We start from the raw sequence: 26,921 nt of genomic DNA on the forward strand, positions 1-26,921 counted from the left end.
CCTTAGCCGAAGGAACTGTATATATAACCAATAAAATGTTGGCTAGCTATGAAATGCCTATTCATGCACATGAACGACAGATGAAAGAACATACACACATATGCATGCACATACACACAAATACACAACTACACACATATACACAGAATAAAGACTAAAAGATGCATCCTTCCACTTTGTATTCGGCAATAACATGTAACACATTGGCTCAAAAGGACCAGAAATTTTCATAACCCTAGTTCAGATAACTGTAGACACACAAATGCTACTTTAGTACTTTGAGTCAAAAAAGAAATCATAGAGTGGTATCTGGAACATGTGCAGAACTCTGTAGACCTCCAAACTCATTTTCAAATGCTGTAAACGGAGTCTGTCAATAATAGAATGTATAAATTAGCTAAGAGTCAAGGGAGCAGGAGATTTCACCCTCTTGGTCTCCTGCCATGCCTAATCTGTCAGCACCAAACCTCAAACCATCCCACTGTGCTTCTTCCCGGCTCCCAGTCCTCTGGTTCCAGCATTCCTGAAGACTGTTACCAAACCACAGTGCTTGGTTCCATCACTAGTTCATGCCTGTTAACTTCAGCTGAGATCCCAGACTACCTCACAATTCCTTCTATCTCAGATTGATTCTCTATCACATTCAAGCTGTCAACACACTTCTGACCTCCTTTTCAACACCACAGTTTGGAAAGACTAATTTGCAGCCCCTGCTTCTGGATCCTCAATAGTTAGTCACTCCTCGACTCCTAAATTCTGGCTTCTGCCTTCTCAACTCTAATGAAATTATACTCTAAGTTTGCCAAAGGTCTCTCCCAACCAATTCCCAAATTTCATGGCATGGTTTCAAGCTTCTTATGCCTCCGCAAACTCTTTATTCATATTCTGTATACTGTCACTACTACCTCCCTATTCTTTCATCTCCACCTGCTCCCTTCTCTACTGGCATTTCTTTCACCTCTTTTCCTGGTGGGAGTAGTGGTGATGGTTTTTCCTCTTCCTTCCTTTGACTCTCTAAATCCCAGGCTCTATCAATAAATTTCTAATCTTTCTCTAACCCTGAAAACTCTTTTTAGCACCAAACTCATATTTTGAATGACTTCTGAATACATTTAAAGAAATCTGCCAGTACGGGGCACTTGGGTGGCTCATTCAGTTCAGTGTCCAACTCTTGATTTCATTTCAGGTCATGATCTCATAGTTCATGAGTTTGAGCCCCCATCAGGCTCCATACTGACAGTGTAGATTCTGGTTGGGATTTTCTCTCTCCTTCTCTCTCTTCCCCTCCTCTGCTCTCTCCCTCTCTCAAAATAAATAAATCAACATTTAAAAAAAAAAAGGAAAGAAAGAAATCTGCCAGCACTTCAGAGACAAATAGTCTGATCCAAAATAATCTCTCACCTTACTCCAACTATCTCTTTCAGTGTTCTTTCTGATTCTCTAAATAATTACAGATTTATTCTCAGCCACAGGTGCAAACCTTGGCATTATCGTTACTGTCCACCCCTCTTTATCCATTCAGGTGGTTGCACTCTCTGTTAACTTTACTTCCACAATTCTTCTTGATTCTGTACCCTCTATCCAACCACCACTAGCCTAGTTCAAAACGTTACACATTTCAGCCGGACACTTATGGCTGTCTTCTAAAGAATATTCCTATCTTCTTGCTATCCTGAGACAGAAAAAGATCTTCCTAAGGCCCAGTTCTGATTATTAGATTATAGCATATTCCTATATAAGACCTTCAATGGCTTCTAGTGCCTATTAAATAAAGTTCAAAGTTCCCAGCATGGCCCTAAGACCTTTTGTGATCTGTTTATCCCATTTAAGTTTTATTATCTAGCCTTGCTATCAACTACCGACTACTCCCCCACATGCCTGACTCAGCACTTTTCTTGTTGATTCCTTTAGCCTAAAGTACCCTTCTTCTTCATCTTTGGCTGTTAAATTCTATTTATCCTTCAAGGTCTAACTCCCCAGCAACATAATATGTGCTGGCCTATGATCTTTTTCATCTTTGCATCTGCACTGAGCTTAGCTTCCTGCCCTGCATTTTGTAGGGTGGTCAAATTTAAACCTACTGTCCTCTTAAAGGCTCACTATATTATCCTACTGCAAGTATTCCTTACCCCCAGCTCCTCATGGATGCCCACTACAACCACTGTCACTCTATTCACCTTACTTTGCATTTTACTTTTGTTATCTGAATATATTTTGGTTTTTTTTTTTTAACTACTAGGTCATTATCTCCTTGAGATTTTTACTTTGGTTACTCATGTAAGGACTAAATAAATCGTTCTCAAAATATGGCTACCAGACCAGCAGCATCAGAATCACCTGGGACCTTGCCTCAAATGCAAATTTCTAGGTCCTTTCCCAGACTATGGAATCAGAAACTCTGAGATGAGGGCCTCAATAAAATAAGATCTACATAAACAAACTGTTCATCTTTGTATTGCTTACTATTATATTGGCATGTAATTCCCCCAAAATATTAAAAAAATATGAGTAAATTATCCATTACCACCTTATCAATATCTTTTTTTTAATGTTTATTTATTTTGAGAGAGAGAGAGAGCATGAGTGAGCAAGGTCAGGGCAGAGAGAGGAGAGAGAGAGAAAGTCCCAAGCAGGCTCCATACTGTCAGCACAGAGCCTGACATGGGGCTCAATCCCATGAACAATTAGATTATGATATGAGCCTAAGTCAAGAGTCAGATGCTTAACTGTCTGAACCATCCAGGCACCCTCGACTTTATCAATATCTCAAATCTAACTTGTACATTTTGAAAGGCTTTAAAAAAATTATAGAAATTATGACACACAATGATATTCTTTTTATAAAGTTCAAAACCAAAGTAAATAATAGATTGTGCATGCATAAGTAGTTTTAGAACTCGTTTTTTAAAAAGAAGTGAATGTTAAACACAAAATTCAAGATCAGGATTATACCTGGGGAAAAGCAGGTGAGAAGATGAGGAAAGAATGGAGCACGTAGGCCCAAATCATTGGTAACATTTTGGGTCTTGAGTTGGGTGATGGGTTCACAGATATTCATTACCTTACTGAAATTAATTAATTAATTATGGTTATGCATGGATCAAGTATTTCCTGAGCTAAGGATTATTAGTTTATTCTGTGTGCTCTGAGATAGATAAAATTTTTTGAAGAGATAAAGATGTCACAATTCTGTCCTTCATATTATTCTTAACCACCAACTATCACGTGCAATGCTAATCATACCTGTGTGCGGTTGAATGCCACTCTTGCAAAGACAGCTTGGGACACACTGGCCCTCTTCAGCTCATCTCTGACTTGCTGGTAGATATCTGGAGAGACTTCTACAGAAGAGTTGGTTGGTTCTGGCTTAACTGCTCTGGGAATGGGTGGATGGTTCAGGAACTGCTGGTTGATGGCTTGAGGATGCTGGTGAGCCAGGAGCCGGCTAACGGCAATCTGTTGGTTTATCAGATGGGCCATGGCTATTTGTTGTCTAACAAGCTGTGGACTGAGCTGGGGAGAAAGAAGACCAGGGCTCATGATGGGCTGTAATGCGGGCACTTGGTTTCGGATTGGAGTACTGTGATGGATTTGGCTATGAGGAGACTGTTCGTTGGTTTTCCCCAAGGATGCCAGCTGGTTCATATTTGGTAAATGCATTGGACGCTGGCCCAGAACACAATAGTCAGAAAGATTTTCTCGTTCCACTCTTTCCACTGTTAAGAGATAAAAAAATGATAATTCATCATTATTTTCATTGGTATAATTTATTACTAATATATGTAGTGCTGAATTATCATATTTTTGATATATTAACAACATAAACTTTTTTCATACAAAGCTGGAAGCCCCGGAGTAAAAGTGAGTTTTCCTTCCTTGCAAAGTATTATAATAGATTTTTTCATAGGTGATATGAAAGTAATAATATTTACCACTTCATTTTTCTTCAGTTCTTAAAAGCAGGCATTTTATTGAATAACTAAGACAGAAACCACTAAGCATGATAAATTCTAAATCCTCTCATATTCCCAAGCTCTCTCATCTCCCTCATCACCCTCTGTTATAAAAACACCAGCTGTTCTCATCTTCTGTAGTTTGTGGTTAATGGTGTAGTTCATGGTTATCAGGAAATGACAAGGACAACATCTCCTGCCAAATTAACTGCTACCTCCTAATAAAAATCTCACACAATAAGTACTATACAACTATGGGAACATTCATAGACAATGTGTACCACGTAATATATCCTTTTATCTACTCGCTCTCTTTGTTATAGGAATAGGTCTTTAAAAATTGAATATGTTAATGATTGTGATATGCACCAGGATAAGAAAAAAACTCACAATATTTATAACACCTTCTTGACTTTCCATTAAATAAGATGCTTCTCCCCCCATCCCCAGGATATCTACCCTATTACATCTTATTACACTTTACTAGTGAAAACTTAAGGAATAACCTTGAAAGGCAGAAGTAAAAGTATCATATATGTTCAAGCACGAGAATTTTTTCCTTCCCCAAGAATATTTCCCAGGAAAGAGCAAATCATCTCATAGTTAAATCCTTGTCTAAATCTCTGTATTACATTATTATGTAAAACAAAGCTTTGTTTGGAGAAAACACATTTAGGCTGAAACAGCCTCCATCATTCCTAGTTTTAAATCCTTGCAGATGTAACTTAACAATATCTGTTTTTTAAAGTAAAAATTTTAAACAGATATAGTAATTATTTCTTACAGTTGCAAATGTTGGATATGATCATGCAAATGACTACTAGACTTTAAAGAACACTACTTCAGGTAGTCACATCCTGGAGATCAAAAGTAGTCACCCATAGGACAAATTTTTAAAATAACTGTCCCACTATTATGTAAATGGTGCTGTAGTCTGGTATCTGGTTTACAGTGTCAGAATCATATTTTTATCAAAAAAGTACTAAGTCTCAAAATAAAGCTTTAGCAGAAATGGTGTACGCTAGAAAACTGGGCGACTCCAAAGATGGGGTCCTGTAATGACAGGGACATGCGTGCCAAAGCACAAGAACTTTAAGGATGGAGAAAAGTAATATTTCTAATTAATATTCTATGTAATATGTGATTTTAAAATACACATGTGGAAGTTAATACATTAAAATGTAAGTAAATATTTGACCATTATCCATATGTCTAATCGCTATTTTATATATTCAAAACTTCTCATTTGAGAAATAAACATTAGTGTCTTGGGATCACCTTATATTCGCACATATACAGTATTTATTTTTGCTTAAAAAGGCAAAGTGAAGGTGCCTGGGTGGCTCAGTTGGTTAAGCGCCTGACTTTGGCTCAGGTCATGATCTCACGATTCGTGGGTTCGAGCCCCACGTCAGGCTCTGTGCTGACAGCTAGCTCAGAGCCTGGAGACTGTTTCAGATTCTGTGTCTCCCTCTCTCTCTGACCCTCCCCTGCTCACGTTGTCTCTCTCTCTCTCTCAGAAATAAATAAAACGAAAAAAAAATTTTTTTAAAAGGCAAATTGAATGCCTAACTTTCCTATGGACCCCTAAATAAGTAAAGTTTACCTCAGACTTGCTTAAAGTCTCCATTTGTAACTTAATCCTTTAAATGTAATTCATATCATTGTATTCATCTTTCCTTCACAAGGTTCAAGGTGAGCAAATTATGTTAATCTCATCCTTTAAACGCAAACATTTTTCAGCCATTGTATTAATAAAACTTTAAGGCATACAGTCTTAAAACCAAACCAAGCAAATGGTTGAAATACTTCAAAAGGTAATCTAACACAGTTTGCGCAGGACAGGAATTACTGTTATGATTCCTTCAAGAATTACAGGGACCATGGACTGTTTCTAGAGTAAAATTATACTTTATGGACAGAAATACTTGGCCCCTAGTAGACACTTGGTTCATTTTTGTTTAATTCCTTTTGAATTCAGCCCAAACAAAGGCAAATTCAAATACTAAATTATGTGCTCAGGTACTTAAGGAGTAAAAGTGTTTTCCATTTCTTTTTCTACTTAAATACAGAACCATCCTCTTACAGCATGCATTCTTTAACCAAAAGCTAATTTTCCAAAATTTCAGTATTTTCTTTTTTCAATGGCTTAATTACCTTTGAGTGAGTTACTTTCTGGAAATATATCTAAATCACATTATTAATAAAAAGCTCCATTGACAGATCTAGTTATAATTTGCACACAATTAAGCATTAACGTCAGGGCTCCAAGAAACCTGTATGAACTGGTGCAGTAACGATCTGAATAATGTCACTCCATAGTCTTTCAAGGTTATACACAGTATATTCCTTTTCTTATGAGTTCTCAGATCCTTAGACATTCATATAGTTAAAAACGGGACTGTGGAAGTGTCCTTATACATGTAGTAACACCATGAAGTACTAACTACTTAGAAAACCATAATGAAGGAATTGCAAAGGCAAGTGTCTACACCTCCAGGTAGAGAAAAACAGCCAGAGAAGCCAGAAGCGGAGGTACTAGGGGGAGTATGAGAAAGCCTGCACAGTCCAAAGGAAGCAGACACTACCTTGCCTCAGCTAGGTTTTGTTTTTCTCACATTGTCATTTCTTCAGATTTTTTTTCAAGAAAATGGAAAATATGGATTATTGCATGATCGTGCATAATTTTCAAGCATTGGCAACTAATTCAATTTGCATAACACAATAAACACCAAAGGAAACATTTCTGAAAAATAGACACTGCCTACAGTCTTAAAATTTTGCTCATAAGACAAAAGATACCCCTTAACTTGTAAAAGAAAAAAAAAATACTCAATGGCACTCATTAAAGACGGTGAGGCAGACTTTATCCAGGACCATCACAATAGGTAAAGGGACACCAGCAATGGGATTTTATGCTGGGGGAGAGAGAAGTGGCTCAACCCCTGAAACAGCATCAACACATGGGAATTTATAGTCAAAGAGCAAGGTGGGGATCGATGGATGGAAAATTACTAAGAGGAAACATGAGAAGTAAGGGAAGTTCTGACTAAACTAATTTAACCTGATTCTTTGCTAAAAACAGGCCAAGGTGTTCAAACATCACCTGAGGGAGATGATAGAAGATGAGAAACCCAATCAGATATCGAGGGGTGATCAGACATCAAGGGTGGGGTTTCAGGTTGAACTGACTCAACAGGGTTCTTGCTCAAACTGGATTTTACTAGGAAGTGCACAGACAGGCCATGGAGAAGATTTAGAAGACTAAGTAAAGTGTGGTCAAATGAAGAAACTTTGTCAATGTTTTTCAGTCCCTGACAGCTCTACAAATAAAAGCCAGGGAAGAAATAAAAAAAGGGCAGCCTGGGTGGCTCAGTCAGTTGAGCCTCTGACTTCGGCTCAGGTCATGATCTTACAGTTTATGAGTTCGAGCCCCTTGTGGGGTTCTGTGCTGACAGCTCAGAGCATGGAGCCGGCTTCAGATTCTGTGTCTCCCTCTGTCTCTCTCAAATAAATAAATAAACATTGAAAAAAAGAAAGAAAGAAAAATATCATCATCCTCACTTTTAAGAATGCTTAAAAATCAAATACTCATCAAGACTTACCAAAGGGTACATCTCCACTGACCAGAACAGTTTATGGTCTCGGTACAACTTGTATAGATTTTGCTAAATTTGAAAAACTTTTTCATTTTTTTCTGCTACCACTCTCATAAAAATAATATCATAATAATATTTTAGCCTCCAAAGCCACAGCAGGTGAAAGACAAATGCTTAAAAAGGTCAGAGGAGCATCACAATGTACAAGACTCCATCTAAAAACTGGGTTTAACTGCTAGGAATTTACCCAAGGGATTCAGGAGTGCTGATGCATAGGAGCACATGTACCCCAATGTTCACAGCAGCACTCTCCACAATAGCCAAAATATGGAAAGAGCCAAGGTGTCCATCAATGGACGAATAGATCAAGAAGATGTGGTTTATCTATACGATGGAATACTACATGGCAATGAGAAAGAATGAAATCTGGCCATGCATAGCAACATGGATGGAATTTGAGGGTGTTATGCTGAGCGAAATAAGTCAGACAGAGAAGGACAAATACCATATGTTTGCACATATAGGGGGATTAGGAGGAACTTAACGGAAGACCGAGGGGGGAGAAGAAGAAGGGGGGAAATAGTGGGGGAGAAGGAGAGAGGCAAACCATGAGGGACTCTTGAATGCTGAGAACAAACTGAAGACTGATGGGTGTGTGGAGGGGGAGGGGGGATGGGCATGGAGGAGGGCACTTGTGGGGATGAGCACTGGGTGTTATATGGAAACCAACTTGACAATAAAGTATTTGTAAAAAAATAAAACTTCACAATTTTAGACATTTTTAAAAAAGAAATAAAAACTGGGCTTAGGCATTCATTATTTCTTTTCTATTTCTCTCCCTTCCTTCCTTCCTCCCCCCTTCTTTTCCCCTCTTCCTTCCTTTTCTTTCTTCCCTCCTTCCCCTTCTACTTTTCTTTCTCTTCCTTCCTTTTTTTTTTTTTAGTGTTTTTTAACATTATTTTGGAGAGACAGAGAGAGACAGAGCATGAGTCCTTCTCTTCCTTTCTTTTTAAATTTATTTGAAAGTAATCACAATGGGTGAGGTGTAGACCTAACAGCAGTGTGTGATTTTGTGTTTTGTTTTTTACTCTAATAGGAAACATAATATTAAGTCTGTATCAAACTAAACCAACTTCAAAGACAACATGTTGGGTCTGAAGGTCCATCTCAGTCTCTGCAATATTTAGGTGTGGAACAAAAATCCTTAAAAGAAGTGAAGGATAAATGATAGTCCTGCCTCTGATGATGAAAGCAATGTTCGCATTCACAACCAAAAATCTTCTCAATAGAGCCAAAATGCTTACTTATTAAAGGGACATAAAACACACAACCTCTAGGGCTTTGAATCAGAGTTGCAATTTAATTCACAACGAATTTGATTCTACTGTTGCCAAAGTCCTAAAGGTGATCTGTATTCCTGGGAAGGAATGATATCTCCACTTTCAAGTTCAAGTTTCCAAGTAGGATGTGGCTTGAGGAACTGTCAAGGCAAGTGGGGCTGAAATATTTCTACGCCTAGTAGCTTCGAGGCTTTCTGTAGCTCTTCTAATCTCTGGGAAAGGGTCTCAGTCCAGGGGCCTTGCAGGTGAACAGTTCAGATCTGGAGTCAGCTCAGGTTTCTGAGGAACTCAGAGTTCCAGGATATCTTAAAGATTCCTCTGAGCTTTCTGGGACAGAGTGAAAACTTTAGGGAATGGGAAACCATTATCTAACCACTCTCTGAACTTCTGGGATTCCATTTAACTCTGAAGTAGGAAAGGTCTTTGTAGCCCTACTTTAAAACTGCAGGGTCTTCTAAAGCCTCCCAAGTTCACAGATGTTCTAACCAAGAGCACCTAATGACCAGTTGCTATTTAGTGACAATGATTGCTGGCTGTGACTGGTTGTTCATACTAGAAAGTCACACTCCTCCCAGGGAATAATCTGCATTACAATTAAAAGATATTCGGTGCAAAAATCTCATTTTTTTTAATGTTTATTTTTGAGAGAGAGAGAGAAAGAGAGAGAGAATGTGAGTAGGGGAAGGGCAGAGAGAAAGGGAGATACAGATCCGAAGCAGGCTCCAAGCTCTGAGCCTAGCACAGAGTCCAATGAGGGGGTTGAACTCATGAACCATGATGCCATAACCTGAGCTGAAGTCTGACGCTTAACCAACTGAGTCACACAGGCACTCCACAAAAATCTCATTTTATTTCAAGCAATTTTGCATTACATCCAGGAAGTCAAGTATTTAATTATAACAAATCCCTGATATGTACTTATATTTTATGTACATCGTATATTTCAGGTCTATGCTGTCAGATAGAGTATAGTCCTTGAACCATCAAAATCAATATCACCTGGAAGACTGCTAGAAATACAAATTCATGAGCTCCAAATCAGAATCTCTCCAATGATTCTTATGTACACTAAAGTTTAAGCATCAACATCTATATCATCTTTGTATTGACTGTCTTTTGAAATGGGGAATTTTTATGTATGCTAAAGTTTGAGACTCACTGTTCTATGTTGTCTTTGCTTTTACATTGCTGTCTTTGAGGCTATACCAGACACTTATTAACTGTCAGTCTGCTGTCCTATTTTTGCCTCTAACCTTACTTAACATTCACTCTATTATAAATGTATAAGCATTAAAAAATATATATATCTGGGGCACCTGGGTGGGTCAGTTGGTTAGGCATCCAACTTTGGCTCAGGGGATGATCTCAGTTTGTAGGTTCAAAACCCACCTCAGGCTCTATGGTGACAGCTCAGAGCCTGGAGCCTGCTTCAGATTCTGTTTCCCTCTCTCTGCCCCTCCCCCACTCACGCTCTGTCTCTGTCTCTCTCTCTCAAAAATAAACAAACATTAAAAAAATTATCTGTGATAAATCTTTAGTTTGGTTGATGATAAATGTTATACTGAAGAAGCAATGATTGGACCTGGTATTAGAAAGCTGTACTCAGCTCCATACCTCTTATTAGCTGTGGGGCCTCCTTGTGGGGCAAGTTGGAGATTCTCTGGATCTCAGTCTTACCATAGGAAAAATATTGCCTCAGAATTGTATCAGCAAAGTTTAGATGATCAGTATCTATGTGAAAGATCTTTGTCAAAGCACTATTGTAAATTTCAGAAAATATCTGTATAATTATGATTAACAGATCAAGCTTCCCATTTCAAAACTCCCTGATTAAGACACTCTGACAAACATCTGTTTCTGAAAGGTCACCTAAAGAACTGCAATCTTTTCTTTTTTTCAAGTCACTATGTCATGTGACATCATACTACTTTTAGAAAGAAATCCTATAATTTAAAAGAATTCAGGGGTGCCTCGGTGGCTTAGTCGGTTAAGCGTCCTACTTTCGCTTAGGTCATGATCTCGCGGTTCGTGGGTTTGAGCCCCACATCGGGCTCTGTGCTGACTGCCAGCTCAGAGCCTGGAGCCTGTTTCAGAGTCTGTGACTCCCTCTCTCTCTGACCCTTCCCTGCTCACGCTGTCTCTCTCTCTCCTAGAAATAAATAAAAAGAAAAGAAAAGAAAAGAAAAGAAAAGAAAAGAAAAGAAAAGAAAAGAAAAGAATTCATTATCAATATAGAATCACATGCCTCACACAGTATACACTGGGATATGTTGCTATTCAGTTTCTCCAAATGAGGTTCAATAGTTCTTATTCTGGCCTTCAAATTAGGATGTAGAAAAATATATGGGAAATAAAATGATATAATCTCACAACTCTTGAAATTAAACTTATAGAAATGCTACATAAATACAGTTTTAAGTTTCAAAAGTTAATATAAATAAAAAATTTTTTAAAACTTAAGGAATAAAATATGCTCTAAATGTATACGTTACATTTACTTCAACCAAAAGAAAGAAGGAAAATGTATGTCCTACAGTATTTTTAAAAAGCAAATATTTGATGTCTTATTTGTATTTCCCAGGGAATGAGTAGGCATCAAAAATGTCCAAACTTAAAAACAAACAAACAAAACCCATAATTTTTCCTCTTTAGTTTACTGCTTTTCTCAGTTGGATTTCATTAGGTCTATTTGCTATAGATGCTATGTAAAGTAAACTTAGTAAAATTTCAATACTCAAAATCTACTCCATGACTAAATGCCCCCAAAATATACTGAAAATTTAAAAGCCAAAGGAGAAATGTCTGATCAGCATACATCAGATGCCTGCCAATCACAGCAAAGATGGCATAGGATAGGTGTTGGAGCAAATTGGGACTTTTTAAGGCCTGGGTTCTAACTTTCTGGGTGATTTTGAGATTATCTGTAAAACAGGGAGGATTATCTGCAAATTGGTTTTAAACCAGCCTTCCAGGTTACTTACCAAATAGTGTCTTAAAGAGAATTGCTGCTAGGATTTTCAAAACAATTCTCTTTCTCATAATGTTTGCTTCTGCTTCTTGACTCTTTATGGTAAGAATTTAAGACTTTCCTAAGACATGTCTCTTTGCCAAACTCCCCATTGCAACAAGAATAATATCAGTTTATGTAGTGACACTATCGGTTGATGTAATATTGCTCCTGCAGGTTTATATACCAATACTGCTTAAAAGATTGATTAAAATTTCCAGAACTATGAACCTTGTGTTTTAATGCAAACCTTAACATAGTTGCTTTTGTGAAATAACTCCTGGGGTCTGTCCATACTTACAAAGCATGCAATGAATTGGGTAAAAGGCTTTGCACTGAGAAACTTCTGGAATTTTTCGCCTATGGATTTTTTCCTTAAACCATTAAGATGCTTATGCAAATGTAAACGGATTAGCATGAATGAGTGCTAATGGATTCCCTAATAAGATAACACTCTAGTATTCCCTAGAACCTCTCCTAAAAACCCTGAGTAGAAGAATATCAACCAAAGAAAGCGGGGTGGAGGGAATAGCAGAATTTCTCTGTGACTCCTTCAATTCAGAAAATACTCTAGAGGTGATTCTATAAATATATGACACAGGTTAGCTTCTGACACTCTTGGTAGAAATGTTGCCAATAAAGTTAATAATTTCTGATTGGTACCCAAACCTTGGGGAGAGTGGACAAAAGATATTCCTGAATATATCACTGTCTTGGATTTCCAAACCCCCACCCCAAGTTCCTGGCTCTTCAACCTCTTAGCCCCCAAAACTTGGAGCTCAATTTTAAAGACAATGATCCCATCTAATATCAGAGAGTTCCTATAATTTGTTCAAGGTCAAATAGCTGTCCAAATGTAGATAAATATTCAAAATGATTACAGCTGTTGGCTCTAAGCCTCATAAGCATAATAAACAAACCACATGAGTGATAAAACCTAGTTTTTTCTCTTTTTCTGCATAATTCAAAGAAATTCTCAGGGCCTAAATATGTCACAAATACTTTTAAATAAACTTTCTTTATAGAAAAATGCTTATTATAAGTGCAGACATTCTCATATCTGTCTTGGTCATATACCTCTTTTACAACATAGTTGCATTTCAGGTAGCATGAAGCCCTACCTTTTATATGGTAGCTGAGGCACTGACCTAAGCCCTGCACATATCATTGTCATTAAACTCTCACAACAGTATGACATAGATATTATTATGATCACTTTACTGAAGAAGCTGAAGTTCAGAAAAAAAGCATATCACGTACCTACTAAAGGAAGACTCCAATTCAAACCTGTCTTTAGGACCTTAACGCCTTTGTTCCACAGCTTATGCTAAAAGGCCCAACTTGGGGTATGTGGTTATTATTAATTTTAGGGTTTGAGTCAGGGCAAATCTACTTTCCTACAGAGAAGTCCCACTTCTCTATTAGTATGTGCACGCATACATGCACAAGGCATGCACAACCATCGGTGACATGAAGATGGACAGGCTATCTGAATGGTAAGGGTACAACCTGATGCCTCCACTACATGTCTTGTACACCCTTCTAATGTGACAGACTGAAAAGGTGGGTCAGTTCTAAAAAGTGATGAAATCACTGATTTCTCTACAATTGAAGTAGCTAATCACTAAGACAGGATTATTCACACTTGTTTATTGTTTTAATTCATAAGTACTTACTAATCAACTATTATGTGCCAGAAATGATTCCAGCCCCTAGAGATACAGTACTGAATAATATTAGTTTTACATATTCAACCTATAGATTCGCTTCAGATAATTTAACTGTTTGTTACACACAAGGGCCTGTAACATCTGCTTACAATTTAAAATGCATTTCTATTTGATGATAAAACATAGTTCCATTCAACCTCAATGTTATCATTAGCAATTTATTCTAGTGATATACATATATATATATATACACACATATATACACAATAATATAAATCATACTCATATTTATTTTCATGAATCTGCAATTCTTTTGTTCTTTTATTTTTCTTGCAGCCAAAAAAGCTTTGTCCTAAAATGAGTGTCATCAGTATGGACTCCCAGCTGACTGATAAAAGACAGGATCACACAATTGAGAGCTTTGTCAAGTACTCTTTATAACCTCTATAAATATGAAATATTTCTTTGAAACATGTAAGCAACAAGAAGTAAAAGGGAGTATGCACACACATATAATATAGGTAATAACCTGAGAATCCCAAGCAATCACAATAAATTCCTGTATGATTGAACTATATGAAATTGACAATATCTAATTTCAATCTATAAAAATAGCAATATAATATGGTTCAGCTTGCTATGTACTTTGATTCTTCTCTCTGAGGTGGATTACATATTATCACTAATCAAATGTTACTGTCCACCCAAAGTCTTTCTTCACTGAGTTAAATTGTTTTTAAAAAAAGGTATAACACTAATTTCCCTGACAAACCATAACAGCATCTCATGTGCCAATAATAAATATATGCCCAATCACTGAAAATATTTCTGATTTATTCTATCCTAGTCAATAACTGAGGTTCAAAGTCAATTTGTTATCTAAGATCCATTCTCTGTTAACACAGACATGATTTCTAGAGCTAAAGCTAATATTTTATACATATCAAATATAAATCCCACACCATTAAAAAAAAAAACTATTACCAGAAGAGTTCACTAAATATAATTAAAGAAAAATATTACGAGTTTGAAAAGACCGAAGGGTAAAAGGAAAAAAAAACCCAAAAAGCTAAGTCTTTTAGGACTACAAAAGTTAAAGATTTGTTTTTCTCTAAATTTGTTAAAGAGAATCTGTCTCTGGGTTGAGAACTTGCTTGCAAAGTCTCTGCCTAGAGCAATATTCAGAGCCAACTTGTTAACTCCTAATAAAACAAGGCTTGGAAGGAAAATGCTTCCAGCCCCATAAGCGAAGTATACCAGCCAGCCGGCATTGTGATAATACCATATGACTGGTTTTCTTAGGTGTATTTTCCCCTTATTATCAACTTCCTTTTTCCATCATATTAAGATCCACAAAAACATATATATCTACCATAAAGCACTTGAAGCCGGACACCTCTGTGTTTTTGCAAAAAAAGCTCAGAGGACCTATTATGTTCCATGGAAAAAGTGAGCATTATTCCACCTCTACCCCTACTGTGATCTCAGCACCCCCCTCCCCATCTGAATACTAGTGTCCCTTTTGGTTTCAAATAATGCTTTATCATAGTTTGATAACATTAGTCATTTTGTGTATTTCCGTAACTTTCTGTACAGGTTAAAGCAAGTTTTATCTATTTGTTTTTATTCTTTAGTCTGAAACTATAATCTCAAAGGTGAATTCAGCATGATAGAAAAAAAATTGCATTTCAGAAATTTAACATCATTGTTTAGGAGCATTCTACCGTTGCCAGTTGGCATTCTATGTGTATTAATTCTTTCATCCAGACTATTAAAGGAAAGTTAATCAAAGAAACAATAAACCCATAATTCTTTCTTTTCCATTGGCTATTCTGTTCGGTTTTACAGGACTTAAATATTTTAGGTCATTATTTTAAGGAAAATATTTAATAAACTAGTTGGAAAAACCTTAAAGGGATGCATTTTGTAGGTCCCTAATTTTTACTTAACAAAGGTGTTACTGTCTCTTTCAGTGAAATTGACTATCGCTAAATCTTTAGCTCAGTAACTAATTAACAGGGAAAAAAGGAATGATTTTAACCTATTACTAATTTGCTAAGGACATCTATAATATGAATTAAAGGCAAAGATTGTCTTTTTTCTCTCAATCAAGACATTAGACAGCAAGGAAGAGTAGTCACAATATCGTTATGTGTAAAAATAAAACTGTTTTAAATGTATAAGTTCAAATAAGTTCATATATTAAATTTAATTCTATTACCATTTACCAAAATAAATACCTACAATGTTCAAAGTCCTATGTTCACAAGGCTTTTGAGGAGGGCACAAAATGGATGTGTCCCTGAAGTGTTCTTTCGAAAAACTTTTGGTCTAATAGGGGATTATTCAAAAGTAAGTCAAAATTACTATAAAACATGGAACTTAGAAAGATGACATCTTGGAGGGCCCAATGTTAGAACACATAGACTGACTTATATTCTATGAGTTCAAATTTGTCTATTCCCTTGGGAGTTCAGGATTCCTATGTTAGATAATCTCAAATTCCTGCAAAAGGTGAAATGAATGACTATCATCAGTCAGGTGAATAGCTAGTAAAATGTCTAGCACAGGCAATGATCATGTTAGACCTAATATCTTACATAGTACTTGTACTTAGCTTTGAGTACCTTGTGAACTTAATAAGTGCTTTTCAGCTTTTAACTTTGTAAATCATCCAAGGAAAAACAAATACTTTTTATTTAATTGATCTAGAAACCAGAGAATTCTCTGATTCTAACCCACTGATTTCCCCCAAATAAGATGATGTCATCACAATCATATCAGATTTTAATCAGCTAGACACTTCCTGGTCTACATACAAAAACTCACTTCCCAACTGTAGATTCCTCGTTAAGCACCATCAGATCTATCTTTGTTTTTGAGTTTCTCATTTTGTTTCAGGGCAAGACAAATGGAAATCTGAAGCTCTGAGAAATCTAAAGCATACCAAAAGGAAAAAGTAAGAAGTGAAGACCTGAGCCACTATAAACCCCTAACTTTGTCACCTCATTCAGCTCCCTATGCTACCATTGTTGCCAAAATATGGTTGCTCCAGAACCTATTTCAGGCATTCTCCTAACCAATCCCCATCCCAGCCATTCTCTCTTTTACTGCTGGTTAATCACAACAGCTACCTATGGGATGACCCACCTCATTCTTTACCCCTCACTCCATCTCCAAAACCTGTCTTCTTGTTCATCTCCTTTCCTTTCCTTCAGATTCTAAAGAAGACACGGCTATTTCTCTTTCTTTCAAGGGCAAAGTATCCACTGTGCTGCAGACCCTATCCCTTCCTAGTTTGTAAACTCTCGCTTATCACTCTTCTTCTTCTCCAGAGCCTTTGGCCTCCACTGGGTCCATCCTCTTTCTCCTGAGTACTGGAGAGGAGGTGGGGAGTGTATGCTACACTTAATCCCAATGCTGTCGTTAGCTACTTTTATATCCTTTCCTAAGTCAGTATCTGTTCTCATTTCTATGCCACCTTCCCTGCTTAGATGCATATATATTCCCTTGTTATCACACTACAAAGAAATAGCTCTCTCCAATGTCATTACGATCCCCCTTTTGCCAAAGCTAAGAACCTCCAAATACGTCTTTCCTTCTCCTCCTGGCATCCGTGATAATATTTCCCTACTATTAACCCATCTTGCCTTGGCTTCCATGAAATCTCACTTTCTTCCTATCTTCTTAAGCCATGGCTATTTTCCTCTCAAACCTTCCAATCCCCTCCTGTTCTCATTCTCTTTTTTAGAGAATGTTCTTTTGGTGGTGTTTTAACTATCCTGTCAAAAAAATTAGCTTCAAAATTTATTCTTTAGTCCTGTCCTTTGGTCAGCTGGTTCCACATCTTGAATGGCCCAGTGGATATTTCTCCCTAGTTCATCAACTTTCACTAAAGTACCAGCAACCTCAACTTATATTGGTGTGTGTGGGTGTGTGTGTGTGTGTGTATGTATGTATGTATGTATGTATGTGTGTGTGTATATATACACACTTACCCCCACACATAGTTTTAGATGAATTCTAAAAGAATTTCTCTTTTTTTTTTTTTTTAAGTTTATTTATTTATTTTGAGAGAGACATAAAGTGTGAGCAGGAGAGAGGTAGATAGAGAGAGGAAGAGAGAGAATCCCAAGCAGGCTCCATGCTAAGCAATTCAATTTCACAACCCTGGGATCATGACCTGAGTTGATATCAAGAGTCAGACACTTAAGCAACTGAGCACCCAGGCTCCCCTAAAGGAATTTCTTTTTTAAATCCTCATTTTCACCATATCACTCCCTTGCTGAAAAGTTTTCACCAAGTCTCAATATACATCAGTGGAACTTACAGAGTTCCCCAAGGTAAGGTCCCAACCTTATTTTTCATTATAACATAAATGTTCCCTATAACCAGATCCAAAAAAAAATCTTTGTTTATTTCCTAATGTTTGATACTATCATCAACCCCACACCTATTCATGCTCTACCGTTTCTTTTTCACCAAATGTCAGCCATTCTGGGCATCTCTTGCATGACAGTATTGTGATTAATGTACTGTCATGCTAGAGACGCTGGACAACCACCCATAGTTTTCTAAACATCTGTGCTCTTTTGCATCCCTGCATCTATACCCAATAACTTGCAGTTGCTTGAAATGTTCTCCCTTCTCTTTTTGTTCTTGCAAAATTCCACTGTCTTTAAGATATAACTCATAGACTACTTTTCATATTACCCTCCCCCCCAACCTAACACATATCAGGTAAAACTTATGGACCATTCTCTGCGCTACCACATGCTCAAGTTTATACCACTGCTCTATTTGCCAGATAGCGGGCTTCCTCCCTTGCTAGGCTGACTGCAATACTGTCAGAGGTAGGAACCATACCTCATGTGTTTCTGGATGTCTCTCACTGCTTCTAGAACTCAAAATGGCCTGTAATAGAAGCACTCACTAAACATTTGTTTGCTTAAAATTAGTTATTTAACTGTAACTATAATTTTCCTACAGGGAGGGACTGCGTAATGTTCCCCACTTAGAATCCTACCAGGTACATAAAGTAGATGCTCAAACTAATTTTATAGATGTAGGCCTTTAGAAACTAAGAAATGTATCTTCTACTTCTTTCAAACAATAATTATATATGATAGATGGATGGATAGATAGATGAGGAAGGAAAGGAGGGAGTTAGAAAAATATCAGTTTCCCCTTTGTATCCTTTTAAAACATATGTTTAAAATGGCATTATATATAATATAAGCAGAGGGGAGCCTGGGTGGCTCAGTAGGTTAAGCGTCTCACTTCAGTTCAGGTCATGATCTCATGGTTTGTGAGTTGGAGCCCGTGTCAGGCTCTGTGCTGACAGCTCAGAGCCTGGAGCCTGCTTCGGATTCTGTGTCTCCCTCTCTCTCTGCCCCTCCCCCACTCACACCCTGACTCTTTCTCTCTTAAAAGTAAATAAACATTAAAAAACATTTTGAATAAATAGTATAAGCAGATAGCAAATTTGTTTCTTTTAATCTACAAACCACATTGTTGACAAATGATTTTTCCACATTTTGACATTGATGAACATTTAAAAACAAAGCTAAAGCCAAAGAAGCAACTACCAGTACAGCTAGAATGAGGTTTTTAAGATCCAGGTAAGGAATTGGCCCACACTTGAACTTAGGGTACATGACATTTCCCATATGCCATTCTTTCACTTGGTCACACAACCGATAACTTTTTAAAAAAGTTTTTAAAAAATGTTTATTTTTTAGAGAGAGAGAGAGAGAGAGAGAAACAGAGTGCAAGTGGAGGAGAGACAGAGAGAGGGAGACACAGAATCTGAAGCAGGCTCCAGTCTCTGTGCTGACAACTGGATGCGGGGCTCAAACTCACAACAATGAGATCATGACCTGAGCCAAAGTCAGATGCTTAACCTGCCTGAGCCATTCAGGCACCCCATGGCCAATAAACTTCTTAATGGGAGGGCCAAACAGGCTAAAAGTCTTCGATGAATGCACATAAATGATTATCAGGGTAAAAAAGCACAAGACTCTTCTAAGTGTTGGGAAACCAGTAAGTGGTCGGTTGTGAAAGTGATGTTTCTATTTCCATGAATATTTATATAAAAATTTATATAAGTTCAAGGATTTACATAAAAGTCAAGGATTTGATTTTGGCACTAATTTAAGCAAGATGCAGTATAGGCAGAGGAACAAACTTCCTTGCCGAACACCTTCATTTAGATCCAAAGCTGAAAGAAAATTTCTTTCATGACTCAGAAAAATTAGGTAGACAAAAGTAAGTTGCTTTTACCTCATCAGAGCTAAACAACAGCAGAGGCAGAAGTACCGGCAGTTGATTAAAGGCATTGTCCTGACCACCGATACCACCATGGCTAAGCAAGGGCCGCCTTACGGAACCAGGTCAGGGGACGTTGATTTCTCTATTCAACTCTGAGGCACCACTTTGTAAATGACACAATCATTTTTGGGTACAAGAGGTGCTTTAAATGTGGTAACATTATATCATTTCAGCTATAATGATCATAATTACTTATTTCTTTTAATCACAACCCACTTAACCACTTTAGTACAGAGGACTAGTTCAAGGAGTTTAATTTTCATTCAACATCTAATCTTTGTGTTTACTGAAACCCTTCACGGGCTTTGTTTACTGTCTGCTTGCTGGCCTGGACGTTTGATCTTGCAAGACTAGATCAGACAGGGTCAGATAAAATACTGATTACTAGAATAACCCAGGCTTGGAAAAGTAACACTGGTTTTTAAAATCCTCATTTCTCCCAGCTTTTTAATATTTTGCAAAATAAGTTCAAATAAATAAAATTAAGACAACTAACAATCAGGGGGTTCTTGAGCAATGATTAAGAAAAGTGATGAGGATAATTTTGCTTTCTGGCCAAAATATGGGGTTTGGTTAGGTCCATTCATTCTAGTGGTATTATTTTATGACACAAATAATTTTACAATATCCACTAGTATTTGGTTGAACTTTCAATGACCCCTTATTTCTTGGGACACATTAAATACTTGAGATTGACCTTAGCAAAGATGACACTTCATTTTACTTTTGGTGTCAGATGAATATCACTTTAGACATAACATTATTTTCTTTTAACTCATTAATTTTTAATTAGGACACATTTAAAATATACGAGTCCTTTTTTGTTAAGGCACTTTTTTTTTTTAAATATTTTTATTTATTTCTAGGAGAGAGAGAGAGCGAGAGAGAGAGAGAGACAGTGTGAGCAGGGGAGGGCCAGAGAGAGAGGAAGACACAGACTCTGAAATAGGCTCCAGGCTCCGAGCTGGCAGTCAGCACAGAGCCCGACGCGGGGCCCGAACCCACGAACCGCGAGTTCATGACCTAAGCAAAAGTCGGACGCTTAACTGACTAAGCCACCCAGGTGACCCGTGAAGGCACTTTCTTATAAGGTCCCCTGAAAAGTGGATTACCATTAAGAGTGTAATTTCTGATGGTACTGCATATATAATTGCCACTTAGTTTCACAGAAATGATGAGGCAAGTTTACATCTAAATAGTTAATATAAAAGAGATAAGTTACAAAAATAAGTGTTTCATTAAAATGTGTAAACTTGTGAAAGAAAAATGGAAGGGGAAAATTCCACATAATCCGAAGAATTCTTGAAAATAATTTTGGAAGCATGAACATTTCCAGGTCCCTGTGGATTATCCTTGTGTCCAACATTAAAACTCCTACACACTAAACAACTGCTAATATTGGTCTCTTCTTCCCCCCTGCTTTTACACAATATGTACATTTTTTTTTCCTTATACTTGCTTAAGAGCGCTACACTGTAAAATCTAGGGCAGAAGCAATTACAGTATGAGATGAACAGCAATAAAAAATGCCATCCAAACCAACCTACTACCCTATCTACATACTTCATTTTATTCAATTATCAAAAATTCCTGGGAAGCAGGTTCATAGTTCTGGACCTTAAAACCAGCGTATACAAACTCTCTCTCCCCATCCATCCTGAATCAACACTAATGTTAACTTAAATATGTCTGTGTCAACCATGATTGTCTTTGAAATTAAAGAAAAAAGGTAAACAGAATGTACTTTGTTGTGATCACTGGGTAAAATAAAGTTAACATGCTAAGCCAAACTAACTTTGGACATTTTAAAGAAGAAGTGTAAATAGTTTAGCTATAACAACAACAAATTCAAAAAATGCACATTAAAATGTTTACTTCAAAATTCAGACAATTCCATTTGTATATAGTTTTTACATCTGCTTTTAATGATATCAAATTATTGATTGTTCATTTTTCTCATATTTATTTAAGCATTAACTATAGAATTTGCAATCTGATCCCTTTTTTTAATCCTTTCAGTGGACTTTTATTTTTGCCAGGTTTTAGTCATATTTACTTTGATCTTCCCGAGTATATAATTATTTTACTGTTTATTTATTTCTATGAAGACAGAAAAAAATTTTGACTTAGGAGATCTATATGTGGCAATTTGTAACAGAATCACATAGCTTATGTCAGGAAATCATGGTTTTGATTAAGAAGCAACCATTTAGTTCCCACTGTTTTATTAAAACAGACATTAGCAGATAATAGGAAACATATTTAACAATGTAGCTGCATTTAGTTTGGAACATTATAAGTCAGCATGAGATTTTCTTCTATACATTATATCAGCCAGGATACATGTAAATTGGTAATGTGGGGGTGGAAACAGCATGGGTAGGGGGCAAGGAAGGGCATGGAACTCTTGACTTCCGGGTTCTCAGGCTGAACCCTAAGGTAGAGTTCTGATGTTGCTACCACTAATTTCCACATTTGAAACTCAATACTTCTTTTTCTCATTTTGAAAATGGGTGGACACAAACAGAGATTTTACAAACAAAATCATTCCTTTCCTATTGGAAGTGGATTCTACTAGATAGGAACTCCCACAGCGACATCTATTCATAGCACAAAGCTTCCATCAGATGAAATGTGCCTGTATAGGTCCAACACTTCCTTTTCACTGAGGGTCGAAAGTTAATAAAATGTACTTCTCTGGGTGTTTATTTTCTGTACACCATTATACCTGCCATGAGTTCTTTGTTTTTCCTCCCACTCCCTTGGTTGATGAATCAACACCACTTGAACTGTTTTAAGGCAGCTTGTGTTTACTTCACACATACCTTAACCTTCCCTTTTCTCCTCCTACTGACACACACACACATGCACACACACACTTTTCAACAGCAATGACTAGCTCCATCTCTTTGAATAGCATGTGTACACAGTGTCTGGCAGCCTCTTCAGGTGTGGATCCTTGACCTCCTGATTGAAATCAAGGTCTCAGTCTGCTTTTATGGCACTTAAGATTTAACTGTGCATTTACTATCTTGAAAAAAAATACAGCTTAAAGAATTGAATCTCTAAGAAAGGGGGAAAAAGTAGAAGACATAAGTGTTAATATATGTGTATGTGAACACACACACACACACACACACACACAGATTCTGTAGTGGCAATTCTGAAAACACTAGAGTGAAGAGCTTCCAGTCTTTCTGAATCTGGAATTATACTCTGGCCTATTAAAAGAGGACGCTCTCTTCCTTTTCTCTTCTAACAGCAAGTAAATGGGATCTAACAAATGACCTTGAAGCTGCATGATTCTTTTGATGTTTAGCCAAAGAGGATATGTTCAAACACTTCAACAATCTTATCTTAAAAGAAAAACTTAGAGACAGCGCTTAGAGAAAAGAAACCCTTCTGAACTACACAATCGTGTCTTATAATGAGAAGGAGTTATTCATCTTATCCTGTGTAAGAGTTAATATTAATAATATCCTAAAGTGCTCAGACTGAAATCTAAATGCGGCTAAGAATTTTAGAATATGTTGAAGAGAAATGGATCTTAATTCAATTTTCAGTGTACTTAATTCCTCCTGGGTCGTTCAACATCTTGACTTTCCTTATAAACTGGATAGTTAGCATAAAATACTCTCAGTCCTTTGTAATCAGAAACGTACTGCCGATGCATGTAAAGTTCATTTTGTCAAAAGGTAACCTTGTAAACAAGCTCCCAAATACACAAACACCAACAAGCATTACTTGGATACTGTCTCCCTAGAGGAAACCTGCAGGTAGTAAAACAAATAAACTCCTCTTTTACTTTTACCTACCCACCATAAATTGTCATTTGAACCTCATATGGGGGCAGAGGACTGTCAGCAAGGCTATGAATACCCATAATAAAATATGATGGATGATGTCATAATCATGCAAAATATAGACTGGCAGGATCCTTGAACATCAACCTATTATGTCACCCCAAAATTCCCGAAATCCCCTCAGGGCTCATAGCATTTGAATTTGAATAGCATTTGAATTGGGTGAGAACACCAGAATGTTTCCAACATTGATATATTTGCAAAGGCAAAATATCACTGATATATTTATAGGGCTGGATGGTCTAAATAGCATGCCACTTATTATATAAGAGGCTGTATTATCAGGACCAGACACAGTTCCACATTTATTACTGCTAATTCTACTACTACTATTAATTGTTGGTAGAGCATTATATTATAGTTATTATTTATTAAGAGACTTCCTTATACCAGTATTAACCTGATTAGTCCTCATAGCTAATGAGTGATTTAGACAGTTATTGTTCCAATTTTCAGATGAGGAGATTGAATCTTGGTGAAGTTAAATACGTAATGTGTTTAAACTCACAAAAACACACTAGCAAATGCAGGATAGAGATTTGAACACAAGTCTGCTTACTGCAGAGTCCCTTTGATTTAACCACAGCTCTGAAACTGTCACCAAATAAGCACATCAAAACTCCATTTCTCACCAAAGATTTCCTGCTACCATTGCATCGTTTCAACCTACAATGCCGATTTAATCTACAATGACTGCTTTTAAATTTCCATTAATATGTCAATGGAAATGATTTATTGATTGAGCTACTTAAACAGACATGTCTATCTGAAATAAACGATTTCAAAGTATTTCTAAAAATCTTGGTCTTCACAGTGTCTCTTGTGAAAATAAACTTCATATATTATGCTAAGAATTTAATTCTAATACCACTTAATTTTTAAAAAAAATTTTTTATTTGTTTTTGAGACAGGGAGATAGAGTGCAAGCAGTGAAGGCTCAGGGAACGAGGGAGACACGGAATCTGAAGCAGGCCACAGGCTCTGAGCTGTCAGCATAGAGCCCAACTTGGGGCTCAAACCCATGAGATCATGAACTGAGCAGAGGTTGAACGCCCAACTGACTGAGCCACCCAGGTGTCCCATAATACCATCTTAGTTTTAAGGGAGCTAATTAGGATCTTCTGATAGGAATATTAAGAATCTTACTTTTGGGGGTGCCTGGATGACTCAGTCGGTTAAGCGTCCGACTTCGGCTCAGGTCATGATCTCACAGTTCATGGGTTCGAGCCCCACGTCGGGCTCTGTGCTGACAGCCAATGCAGAGCCTGGAGCCTGTTTCCAATTCTGTGTCTTCCTCTCTCTCTGACCCTCCCCTGCTCATGCTGTCTCTCTCTCACTCTCAGAAATAAATAAAACATTAAAAAAAAAAAAATGTTTTTAAAAGAATCTTACTTTTGTAAAAACTATATACAAGTTTATAAAAATGTATATCTAAAATTAGCATAAACACCAAAGAACCAACAACTTATTGACCCAAGAAATTAAAAACAGTCTTTAAAAACAAAAAAAAAGTCAGTTTACCTTTAATCTTCTTGTACTTCTTATACCATCTCCCAAACTCCTGGCACTTGGTTGCTGACACGTTGGCATAATATGTGCTATTTACAATGGATGAAATCATACTCTGAAAAGGAAAGATACACATAATACTTAATTTTTTCATAAGTGAGCACTCCTTTTAGGGGATAGAAAGGACACATTATAGCCCACACCGATCTCCATCGTCTTTTAAATCTGAAGTAGTCACCCTCATGCAAACTAAACTATTAAATACCAAATACGATGACCCAAATTTACTTTCTTTAACTTGTACTTGTATGACGACAGTGCCTTCTCAAAAAAACCAAACGTGGGGCAATGTCAAGATGGAGGAAGCAGGACATACAGATAAAACACAAGGGGAAAAAACAGTTGTTTTAGGAACCAGAGTAAAAGGTGAGATCAGATGCTCCGGCATCGGTAATTCAGATAATGCCTTTCAGATGTTTCTGTTCTGCTTCCAACGGCAACAAGCTCACACAGCCAAGAATCTGAGAACATCCGTGCTACACACTGCAGAACAACATTTAGGGAAATAAGTTAAATTAATATAATTTATAGAAACGTGTGATTAGCACTTGTGTGAAAATTCACCAAATGAAAAAATTAACAGTGCTTATTTTAGAGCAGGAGAAACTAAACATAACACTTGCACTGTGTTTCAACCAAAAATGAATCAAGGCTAAAACTTTCTGAGTGTTTAAGTACATGATTCCTTCTTGCTCTTTATCCCCTGTCCCTACTCAACTCTACCCTTCAGCTGACTTGTAATCGGGATGAAAAGGAAAGAGAAGAGCATAACCTGACTTACCACTAAAAAATTAAATCATAATTGCACACCTTGAGTGAAATTTCCTACAGATATGTTTTCAGTCAATATGGCATATTTGGACCAACATTTGTGACAGATGTTAACTTACACCTGAATTGACTGTGATAATACAGATTTATACATAGATTTTTACTTCAGCAAATTCTAAAAGCAAATGGACATAAACTCAAGAGATCCAAATGACCTTTGTAAAGTTTTGTATCTTGCCTTGAAATCTCATCTTTCTTCAAAAAGGTATCTCCAGATATGGATGGAACAGCTGAGCAAAATCTCAAAACTTCTAATAGTATTTTTACAAAGTAGTCAAGATAAAAAAAAGATAACGATAAATCAAGGCAATGGTAAGTTATTTACCAAGAGGTTCAATCATCAGCAGACAGTACTGCATAGACTCCCATTAAAAAGTTGTGTCAGTAAGCCCACAGAGTCCTTTTTCAATCACTGTCCAGTACTGGTGGGGGAAGGGAATCCTAATTCAATTTATAGAAACCTCTTTGGCCCTTTCTGCATAACAGATGGCCAAACTCCCCCAGTTGCTGATCTCTAAATGGCAATTCTGTTCTCTAAGAGGAGATAGTAAGGAGAACCATTTTAATCTGAGCATCAGAACACAGCCCTAGGAATACAAAGAGCCAGTATCACCTGAGTGTATCACAGAAAGAGCCTTACCTACTGCCTTAGAGAATCAGTGGAATCCTAATCTCCCTAAGCCAGGGTTCTGCTCTGTGTGTTATTAACAAAGAAGTAAAGAAGTCTCTTGGCTAGCTGGGCTAGTTCCCTCTCTGGAA

The 26,921-nt window shown here is 37.0% G+C and overlaps 1 protein-coding gene and 1 non-coding gene across 4 annotated transcripts in view; one reads left to right on the forward strand and one right to left on the reverse strand.

Annotated features, from left to right (window-relative positions):
* The window catches only part of SATB2 (SATB homeobox 2), a 190,775-nt gene that overhangs the window by 72,906 nt on the left and 90,948 nt on the right, over nucleotides 1-26,921 (reverse strand). For all 3 annotated transcript variants that reach the window (XM_077745765.1, XM_077745764.1, XM_077745766.1), the window contains 2 exons: nucleotides 25,284-25,386; nucleotides 3,244-3,716 (listed from right to left, as the gene is read on the reverse strand). In XM_077745765.1, the coding sequence (XP_077601891.1) occupies nucleotides 3,244-3,716; nucleotides 25,284-25,386 (576 nt within the window). The remainder of the gene's footprint in view (nucleotides 1-3,243; nucleotides 3,717-25,283; nucleotides 25,387-26,921) is intronic.
* Nucleotides 5,287-5,371, forward strand: TRNAQ-UUG (transfer RNA glutamine (anticodon UUG)). Its single transcript has one exon. It is a non-coding gene; the product is annotated as a tRNA-Gln (tRNA).

This window comes from Crocuta crocuta, unplaced genomic scaffold, assembly GCF_008692635.1.
Source record: "Crocuta crocuta isolate KB4526 unplaced genomic scaffold, BGI_CrCroc_1.0 scaffold564, whole genome shotgun sequence".
Classification (NCBI taxonomy): domain Eukaryota; kingdom Metazoa; phylum Chordata; class Mammalia; order Carnivora; family Hyaenidae; genus Crocuta; species Crocuta crocuta.